At 34.2% G+C, this 11,436-nt stretch overlaps 1 protein-coding gene across 1 annotated transcript in view; it reads left to right on the plus strand.

Annotated features, from left to right (window-relative positions):
* TMPRSS15 (transmembrane serine protease 15) overlaps positions 1-11,169 on the plus strand; it is a 153,136-nt gene extending 141,967 nt beyond the window's left edge. Inside the window, exons 24-26 of the mRNA XM_044666902.1 lie at positions 4,307-4,402; positions 9,203-9,342; positions 10,987-11,169. Of these exons, the coding sequence (XP_044522837.1) occupies positions 4,307-4,402; positions 9,203-9,342; positions 10,987-11,169 (419 nt within the window). The remainder of the gene's footprint in view (positions 1-4,306; positions 4,403-9,202; positions 9,343-10,986) is intronic.
* The last annotated feature ends 267 nt before the right edge of the window (positions 11,170-11,436 follow it).

Genomic DNA, 11,436 nt, shown 5'->3' on the forward strand with positions numbered 1-11,436 from the left:
TTTCTGTTTACTTTCTGGGGGTAACTCTTCCAGGATTAATTCTGTAACTGTGCATAATGTTCTCCTGGTTCTCCTCATTTCACTATTCATTATCTCACATAGTTCTTTCCAAGTTTTTAAAAAATCAATCTGTCCATTGTTTCTTAAGGCATAGTAGTATTCTATCATAATCATATGGCACAATTTGTTCAGCTGTTCACCAGCTGATGGACATCCCCTCAGTTTCCAATTCTTTGCCACCAGAGAGCTGCTATAAATATTTTGAAACATATGTGTTGTTTTCTTCTTTCCCCAATCTCCTTGGGAAACACATCCAGCAATGGCATTGCTGAGTCTAAGGATACACACATTTTTTTAACTCTTTGGGTATAATTCCAAATTGCTCTCCAAAATGGCTGGATCAGGTCAAGGTTCCACCAACAGTGCATGAGTGTCTCTGTTTTTCTATATTCCCTCCTACATGTATCATTTTGCCCTTTTTTCATTTTAGCTAGTCTGATGTTTGTGAGGTTTTGTGCTCAGAATTCTTTTGGTTTGTATTTCTTTAATCAGAATTGATGTAGAGCATTTTTTCATGTACCTATGTATGGCTTTGGTTTCTTCATCTGAAAATTACTACTTATATCTTTTACCCATTTATCAATTATGAGATAGCTCTTATTCTTATGAATTTTAAAAAGTTCTCTATATATTTTAAGATTTGTGATCTCTATCTGAGAGGCTGTATATAAACAATTTTCCCCTTTTTTCTGCTTTCCCTCCAATCTTGGCTGCATTTATTTTATATGTACAAAAATTTTTCAATTTAATGTACTCAAAATCATCCATTTTGCATTTCACAATGCTTTCCATCTCTTGTTGACATAGATTCCTCTCCTATCCATAAATGTGATATGTAGTATGATCCCTGTTCTTCTCATTTATTTATGGTAGCCTTTTATGTCTAGATCGTGTATCCATGATATATTTTTAGATGATTTAGGTAAACTCTAAAGATCGACATCTGCTTATTACAGAAAGGCAAGTAGAATAAAAGTTAAGACTCAGTCAAGCTACTCTTATTCCTCACTAGTTTTGTTGCTATTAGACTGGGCTAAATGGCTACTTGTTGTTTGTTCTGCTCTTTGACCACTGCCACCAGTCTCCGTAAGTCCATTGCTTACATGCTTGTCTTTTCACAGAATGAAGCATCTCTGCTAGACTGATTGATCTGCTATTCTCCTGGGCTCATTCTTTGATAGGGAGCTGCAGTCTTGTTCCACCATCAGCCATTGACTTGTCCCAGATGGTGATATGATATCTTTAAATGAAGTTTCAAGCACAGGCTAGAGTTTTAAGCTCTTTCACTATTTGAGTAGCAATCAATAGATTACAATTGGCAGGACTTTTTTTCTCTTATCTCCCTCTCAGCTTCCATTTGAGGTTATTTGTTACCTCTAGGCGAGAAATGGGAAAAGGCTTAACTCTCTGATAGACAGATTCTACCTAAATAAAAAGCTCCTGCTCTCAGTCAGCCATTCTAATATTGTCTTGGAATGATTAGTTTTGATTCAATTCATTTTGCTTCTCAAATTCCTTTGGAAATTTTATATAGATGACTGGCCAGGGATGAAAATATGAATGAACTCTACCCTGGAGACAAGTTCATTATCTTGCTAGCCTTTTCACATGCAATTGAAATATGCAGACTTTATACTTTTTTTAGGGTAGTTTTGTATCTAGTCTATTTTATACCTGCTTTTGCTCGAGTTTCAATGGGTAACTTCTTTTACATCAACTGACATTTTTTAAAGTATCAAGGAAATGTTATAGGCATAATATACCTAATTTAAAAAACATCTGACGATGACTTTCATGATGATTTTGTGGAAGAGATGGAGAAATATGGGCAAGTACTGTAGCAAGTAATATAGGTAGATCAATTAAGAATCACCTCTGCTGTTGATCCAAGACCAATATTGATAAATATGTTAAAGAATGACTGTCATATTTACAGAAGGCACAAAGCTTGGAAGAATGTCAAATATGATGAATCACAGAATTAAGATCCAAAAGTATATCTAAAATCTAATAAAACAAATAACAGAATAAGGAATAGCATATGATAGATAGAATAGAATAATAGAATGGGTAAAAGAAATAAATGTTCTTAAACTTGGATTGAAAAAATCAACTTTATAAGCACAAGATAGGCAAATAATGACTGGACAGTACTGCATCTAAAACAATTCTAGCCCAATTTTAATCAAACTGGTGCCACATTAAGAGGCATAGTGTTCAGTACTAGGATGATAGTCCCAAAGTCTTCTTTTCTCAGACCATATATGGAGGATTATGCTCAATTTTGAGCACCATGTTTTATGATAAAGTGATGCGTGTTCTGAGGAAGAAGAAAGGATTTTGAGACCATTCCACAGGATCTTGGATTTTGAACTGCAAGGAACGTTAGATCTTATCAAATCCAACCTCAGTATTTTGTAAATGAGGAAACAGAAAGGTTAAGTGACTTCTCAAAGGTCATATATAATCAGAGAAAGTTGGGGTTCTTACCCTGATCCTCTGATTTCAAACCCAATATCCTTTCCACTGCATCTCCATTAAGAACTACATATTAAAAGAATTGCAAATCTTTATCTTGAAGAAGAGAAGTGATGGTGGGGGAAGGAGGATGATATGATAATTACCTTCTGGTATTAGTCAGTAAGTAATAATAATAATAATAAGTAGTATTTATATAATACTTGCTATCTGTCAGGAACAATGCTAAGCACATTACAAATATCTCATTTGAGCTTCACAACAACCCTATGAGGTTATTTTTTTGTTTAGTCATTTCAGTTGTATCCAAGTCTTCATGATCTCATTTGGAGTTTTTTTTTTTTTTTGGCAAAGATAGTGATTTGTCATTTCCCTCTCCAGCTCATTTTACAGTTGATGAACTAAGGCAAACAGGTTACTATTCTTATTTTACAGTTAAGGAAACTGAGGCAAACAGAAGCTAAATTATTTTCTCAAGATCACACAGCTGCCAAGAGTCAGTCCAGATTTTAACTTGGGACTGTCTGATTCTAGGCTCAGTGCTCTATCCACTAGTTGGTCAACTCCACGAAAATTTATTGTGTGAAAATACTGTGAATACAAAGGCAAAAATGGTCTCTCCTCTCAAAGAAAAGATCTCACATTCTAATGGAGGAATCAAATCTTAATTATGAAAATTTCCTAACCACTGGGACTCCCTAACAGTTAAATATGCCACTTTGTGAAGTAGTGAGTTTTCCCTCTGATGTTCTTTAAGAAAAGCTGAATGACCACTTCTCAGTTATGTTGAAGAGAGATCTCTTTCAGGGATAGTGAATTGATCATTAATTTTTGAAATTATGAAAAGGGAGCAGACACAACCAGTTTGGGGATACTTGCCAGAAAAGACCAGGACTTAGAAGTGGAGAAACAGAGACAATCATATTTTGATTAGGCACATATATGGAAAAGCACATAAAGATAGAGACAAACAACAAGGGGGCTACAGAGGTAGATAGAATAGGTTCAGGGGGTGGAGTTGTGAAGGCAGACTGTTAAGAAGAGGATGGGGAAGGGATGAGTCACTTATGTAACTATGGATTGGTACTGGGAACACTCAAGCAGCAAGATTTCATATTTAGAGGGTTTTTTTTGGAAAACAGACTAAATTTTATCTGTGCCACCTTGGGGTTAGTTCATTAACATATCCAAATCATTTTGAAATTGTTAGTAAAACTTTAAAATTTATATGTCCACATCATCTCAAAATTATCAACTCTACTTGGTGCTCTGCTGGTCTTAATGTGGGTGTATGGAAATTGTCTGAGAGACCAAAAGGCCCTGAAAGCAGCACCTAGATGGCTTCTGCTGATTTAGCATGATACCAGGATATGAATTTTGGGTATGAAAATTGGATATAATTTAATTTGTAAATTATGCTCCTTTGGTCTTTGGCCTGGTTTGTGCGTGACTTTTAGGTTTCCCCTTGCAAGCTTATTTCCTGCAATTCCATCATACTGCCTACACATAAACTGATTATATTGTCTGGAAGCAAGGAGGGTTGTGGAGGTGCTTTGCAGGGGAACCAGAACAAAATCCAGATGACTACTAAGGTCCTTTCCAACTTTGAGATTCATTACTTTAAAATCCTTATTTTTTTAAGTTTTTTAAGTTTAAAAAATAAAAAGTTCTTTCCATTAAATTTGAAATAATTGGACTCTGAAAACTGAGTATATATCAGAACCATGAAAATTTGAACTAAATATATATCTTTTAATTATTTTGACAGATTACATACAGCCCATTTGTTTACCTGAAGCGATTCAAGTCTTTCCTCCAGGAATGAACTGTTTTATTGCTGGCTGGGGCAGAATAATAAATGGAGGTAAATGATCAAATTTAGAGAAATGTTTATTAGTGCATAGTTAGAAAATTTTAAAAGTATAATTATGCTAGATTATGTTCATAATGTATTCATGTGCAATGACTCATGACCCTTTTTTCAGTTGTGACATCATATTGCATAATTCTTGACTGACCCTGCTCTCCCTAAAAATTATGTAAGGATTTCATTCATTTTTAAATTAATGTGTTAAGTGTATTAATTTAGTATATCCTTAAATTTAATGTAATTTTAAAGTGTTCTTTATTATAATTATTTAGTCATTTAAAAATATATTTAAAATTTCAAGGATGTGTCATTAAATCAGATCAAAATCTAAATATAGCTAAGGGCACCAAAGTACTATGCAAACCAAAATTAAATAATTACTTTTTAAGTAATGAAAATTACATACCTCTATCAAAACCATTCAAACAATAAGGCATTTCTAAGTGTCTGCCATTTTCATAAGGGTAATTTGGTTTAATTAAATGCCATAGAAAAGACCAGATATCGTATTCCTATTCCTTAAAAACAAAAAATTGATCTTTGGCTTCCTTGGCCTCCATTTCCTCATGTATTAAAAAAAAAAAGGGTTTGAACCTATAATACTCAAAGTCTCTTTTACCCATATTCCACAGTTCTATAACAAAGTATAGAGTTAATACAGAATTTAAGGATTAACATATACAAATCATTTTGAAATTGTTAGTAAAACTTCATTGAACCCATTAAAGCTGAATAACGGACTAGTTTCCAAACAAGGTAATATTTGTCTTTATAAGTCCTGCCAAAACTTTGCAAGATATTTTCCACACTTCCCATTACTTTGAAGGAGGTCTTGAAAACTCATTAAAGAAAAATCTCTTAATCAAAGATCACTTGTCTGTCTAATTACAATATCTCTGGCTAGCATAGTTATTTGGTAACCTTTCACAAGGCTAAGGACAGGGGCATGCTGGTAATTTTGTAATAGCCAGCTCTCTAGGCAAAAAATGTACCACAATAAATGTCTAAGTTATTATTAACATTGTTAACATTTTCTTCCTCTCTTTCTTACGTCTCTAGTAGAATATCAACTAAATAAAACAAGCAAGCCCTGATCTATAGCATTTCCTGATTTCTAATATATAAGTAGTCATATTGAAGTTAACAATTGGCTCTCTCAAGCTATTTCGAACTGGCTCCAACTCATTTTTCAGTGTGGAACAATTCATATCAAAGACTGAAGTACAAGAAAGTTCCTTACTGGTTTCAGGTTAAAAAATGCACAAACCCAATGGAAAGAGACTAGAAGATAAATGCTCATAACCAAAATGTGTGTATGTACTTTTTTATAAAAGGGATAAAGGAATAAGTTTAAATATGTATTTTTAATATCTAATTTCTATGGACTTAAGGGTTTACATGTTTTTAAATATAACTTGTTCTTGAAGTATGATGTGATCTGATATATTTTAGTTTCATAAGAAGCAGCACAAAAGAACCTCCCCTTAAAATTCCTTGAAGGGTCAGAGAGTGAGGAGGAGACACATGCCCAAGGATGGCATTTTATTAGGGACCAATGGAAGGCTCAGGGCAGTGTACTGAAAAGCAAGTTAAGAAGCAAAATAGCAGCAGTGTGTCTCAGAAACCAGGGGCAGAGAGGAGCCCTAGCTATAATCTTGATGCCTAAAGATGAATAATCAGGGCAAGAATTCCAGACCAAATGGAAGCCTGTAATTCCCAACCAGCAGAGCTTCCCAGTTACCTGATGTTAGCTGATCAGCTGATCAGACCCAAACCCAGGTTGAGAACCTATAGAATTCAGAACAGATGGTAGTGATCAGACTTTTTTCCTTCCATCAGGCTACTTTGGAAATCAAAGCATATAAGTCCTCAGTCTGGAGAACCTGTAACTAGAAAAATACAATACTCAATACCCAAGAAAGAAACATTATGGCCAGCCCAGGTAGTCCTTCCAGAAGTGTTCAAAATCTGGCCCTAAAATTAAAAAAGAATGAGCAAATGAAAAAGAATCTCACCATAAAGATCTATTATGTTGATATGAATGCTCAAAATATAAATCCAGAATCAATTTAACAATAAACATTTGGTTCTAGAATTCAAAAAAAAAGACAAAAGACAGGAGCATAGGTACTTCAGTGAATAGAGAGGCAGGCTTAGAGATGGGAGGTTCTAGTTCAAGCCCAGTGTCAGACACTTCCTAGCTGTATGATCCTGGGAGAGAGGGACAGGGACAGGGACAGGGACAGGGACAGGGAGAGGGACAGGGAGAGGGACAGGGAGAGAGAAACTGTCCCTGCCCTCAGGAAGCTTGCAATCGAATAGGGTAGAAAATATACAAATAAGTATATACAAAACAAGCTATATACCAAATAAAAACGAAAAAAATTAAAAGAAGGAAGACACTGGAATTAAGAGAGATTGAGAAAAGCTTCCTATAGAAGGTGAGATTTTAGATGAAAGTTATTCTTGGCAAGGAGATGATTATAAATTTTATAGAAGCACCCAGAGAATTTAAAATAATATTCCAAAGTTGTGTTTGTGTATGTGAAGTTAGAGTGTATTGCCCATGAAGGTTATGTGAATCCATTTAGGTCAGTCTAGATGTGGCTCATTGGGAGGCATAGATAGATATCTCCAGAGTCCCTTCTGCTCCTCCATCCACCCTTTTCCAAAAAAGACTTTGATTCCTTCTGAGGAAGGGAACAAAAAAATTAAGGCCTCATGGTTGGCCACTCAGCTCTCATCATAAAGAGGTATTGAGCTAGAATTATAGCTATATTCCCTCCTACATATTATTAATTTAGGGAAAAAAGTTCTATAGATTGAAGTTATACTCCTGGTCACTATCTCTTAGAGGGAATGGAGTCTCTGAAACTATATACCCAGAAGCTTCCTTCTCATCAAATTCCAGGTAGACAAATACCATCACTTACACTCAATAGTGAATAAACTTACTTATCCAAGCAAACAGAAATCAAATAAGTTTTTCACTTGTGAACATACCAAAAACATACACAAAGCAAATGAGTTCTTGCACTGGGAGTGAGACATCTCTGTTTGACTGAGAAAGTCCTTAATCTTAGCAATGGAAAATTCTCTGAAGTCTCTTATTTGTTAAGCTCAGAATAGGAACATGCTATGGGTGCTGCTAGCTTTTCTGTGTGCCAGCTTTTGCCCAGAGTTTTTCTTTCCTTCCAGGGACTTCTCCTTGAAGAAAATCTATAAATGTATGTGTCCTCTCTTGAAGCTGAAAGCCAGAATATACAGATCTTTCTTCCAAAATCTCACCAGCTCCCCCAAATAAACATTCAGCATGAAGTAGTTGCTCTCTCTACCAATGAGAAGAATCTTAACTAAATGTCAGTCTTGAGTCACAGGTCATATATATACAGATAACTTTGTTTTTTTCAAACCTTTGCCTTCTGTCTTAAAGTCAATACTGTGTATTGTTTCCAAGGTAGAAGAGTGGTAAGGGCTAGCCAATGGGGGTTAACTGACTTGCCCAAGGTCATATAGTTAGAAGTGTCTGAAGGCAGATTTAAACCCAATACCTCCCATCTCTAAGCCTGGCTCTCAAGCCCCAGAGCCACAGCTAACTTTTATTTACTAATTCTAATAAGAAGGATTGAAAACTTTTATTTTTGAAAAATATATACAGAAGTAATTCCCAAAGTTACTTTTCAAAAAAAATCTGACTTTTTCTCCCACCAATTAATGAAGAATAATTGTTTACAAGTAGCCAAGGAGATTTATTTCATCTCTCTGATAATAATACAGTCTATAAATTGATGTGATTTTGTAACAGATGACATTGAATGGCTCCTTTATACCAGGCTCACCACTCCCACTCCAAAGAGAATTCATTCTTGACTATTACCAAATGTTAGAAGTAAATGGAAAGCTCACTCTGTATTTAAATGGAAATAAATATTTTTGTTCGTTTTCTGGTCAAAAATGACATAAGCTCAACTAAGAATGATGAATTCAGAGTCATTCAACAGTAATACTAATCTTAATATGAATTGCTATTTTGATAACTTCACTGCTCTCTTGAGAAACCAGTTTGAAACCGGTTATCACTGAACTTCCTTGAAATACCAGACACCTGCTTCTTCAGCTTCTTTTGAATCCCACCTGGAGCTGGTGTCTCAGAAAATTTGGGTTTATTTTTCCTATTTACGAATCACTTTATAAAAGGGACTGAAGTATATTCTTTCTACAATAGGCTTTATTTCTTTTTTCCATCAGAATAGATCACAATCTGATTACTTTTAAACCTGTACATGATATAGTTGTAGGCTAAGCTCTGTCTTCCATACAACTTACACCTGTTTAATATAGAGTCTTTAAAAGGCTGAATGATGTTCTCCATAAGCACCTCTTCAGGTGACTAAAGAAGAACAGCTTTGAAACAGTTTTCATTTGTGTTTATGAAATGAAGTCTTTGTTGTGAGTCTTTAAAAAAATGAACATATGAATACACTATTTCTCTCTTGCCTTGCCAAAATTACTCAAAATACCCAAATGCCAGCTAGTTTTCTACATCATTGCACCTCACCCTTATAAAGAGAAATTCTTCATCATTATTCATTTGATGAAATCCACAGATGGTCTACAAGGTTTTTATTATGTGTCTTAAAGAAAATGTTTTAGCATTTAGTTTCATTATATACACACTTGGCAAGCACTCTGTAATGAAAGTGAATATGGGGGATAAATAAGGCTGACGGTGGTTCATTGTGCAATGCATCTTGATCATTTAAATGGATTGGATATATTCTGCCATTTGTTCAGGCCCTACTGCTACCATACTGCAAGAAGCCAAAATCCCTCTTATATCAAATGAGAAATGCCAACAACAGATGCCAGAATATACCATTACTGAAAATATGATATGTGGAGGCTACGAAGAAGGAGAAATTGATTCCTGTCAGGTAAATATTTAAAAGCACCACTTACAGTTATAGAATAAGTAGCTATATTATGTTTCTTTATTATCCAGAAGGAAATAACATAAAAGTAAAGAGGCACTGTATGCCTCATCATTTTTTTTTTGTTTTATTGAGCTAAATCCCTACATTTTGGCTACATGAGGCAAACCTGAATTTCTGAACCTCAGACTATCTAAGAGTTAAGGATTGTGACCTAAGGGTTCAGTTGCCTAAAAATAATTACTGTTGGAAAACAGGCATACATGCAGATAAATATAGAATAGCAGGGGAGTTTTGCATAGCAGCTCATAAGGATTCTTTTCCTGAAACCACTATAATGTTTTATTATCCTTGAATTGACTAGACTTGATTCAATGGTGAATTGAAATGAAGCTTATTCAAATAGTAGTATAGATACTGCATCTACCTTGGGCAAAATTCAAAATTTTGTGACCCAGATGTGCTCAACTCTGCTTGCGACATATCTGTATTCTCTCTCCACTTATGGTTATAATATATCTGGCCAGGGAAGGACATTATTTAAGAATAAATCATTCATTCACTCTTAATGACCCTTAGAATTCAAAGAAATTAAGATTTTGCTGCTGAGCAGCTACTAGTCAAATACAAGCTGGGTGAAAAGTTACCTAAATTGATATCACATATACATGATAATTTAATATTGGATAATTTTTTTTGTTTTTAAGATATTTCAATACTTCATTGGATTCATGATCTCATTGATTTAGATCCTTCTGTGTTGCAAATCTTACCTTATTCTGTGTAATTCTTATACATGTTCTCCCACAAATTATCCTTAGAATATATACTTCAAACTCTAGAGGTTTTCTTAGTCTTTTAACAGGCATGGATACTAATGTAGAATTCTCACTACTTGACTAATTACCCATTTTCTGTATTATATATTCTCCTGCAATCACATCATTTAAGAGTGGTAAGGGTTTGAGAGGTCATCTAATTCAAGAATTCTTAAACATCCTTGTGTCATGGACTCCTTTGATACTCTGGTGAAACCCATGGAACCAATCTCAGAGTATTTATAAATGTATAAATATAGATAGTATTTCAACAGAAACCAATTATATTGAATACCATTATCTGAATAATTTTTCAAAAAAAGTTTATAACTTATTAATAATCCTTATCCATATTGATGAAATCATAGCTATACTGAAGATATGAAGTATAAACTATTGTACCATGAGGAAACTACAGTGGAAGAGTTGTTGTGAGAAAAACAATTTTCAAATTTTAAAGTGCTATAGAAATTTTAGTTATTGTTATCATTTCATCATTGTCATTACCTACTTAAGAAAACTGTAGGAACAAATGGCTCTGAGGTTTATTCCAGAGCAGCAGTAATATAATGTGTTGTGATATGTGGAAATTTGGGAAGAAAGAAATGAACCAGAGTGGAAATACAGAGTAGATGGAATGAAGAGAACCAGGAAGGGCAAGGGATGCACTCAGAATTCTAACCCAGGAATAATTTCTACTTATCAGTTGTTTCTGCCAAATGTGCTAAGAATTCATTGTCTTTGTGAACTTCAATATTTGTTTTCTGAAGACATTAAAACTAAACATAGCTACCACATTTGTAACTTTATTTTCTTTTTCATTTTCTAGGGAGATTCTGGTGGACCATTAATGTGTCAAGAAAATAAGAAATGGTTTCTTGCTGGTGTTACATCATTTGGATACCAGTGTGCATTGCCTAATCGTCCTGGGGTATATGTTCGAATACCAAAATTTGTAAAATGGATAAAAAATTTCATGCCTTTTTATGTAAATAGAAACCAACTGCCCTGATAGTTTCCTCATGTTATATTTATTTGTACTTCAAATATTCAATGAAGCCATGATTTCATTAATATGTATAGTCCCTCGTCTAGTACATATTGCCACCTATCCATATTTTGCCTTTATCATTTTTGTCCATATGCTCCATTAAAGATGCATATAGTTCTCCCTCATTTTGTCTGAATACCATTATAACTTATAAGGTGTCAATCCTGCCACCCTTTGTGCTTTTTTCTTTCTGATTACATGTTGATAAAATTTTTAAATCATTATTTT

Source organism: Gracilinanus agilis, chromosome 3 (genome assembly GCF_016433145.1).
Source record: "Gracilinanus agilis isolate LMUSP501 chromosome 3, AgileGrace, whole genome shotgun sequence".
NCBI lineage: Eukaryota > Metazoa > Chordata > Mammalia > Didelphimorphia > Didelphidae > Gracilinanus > Gracilinanus agilis.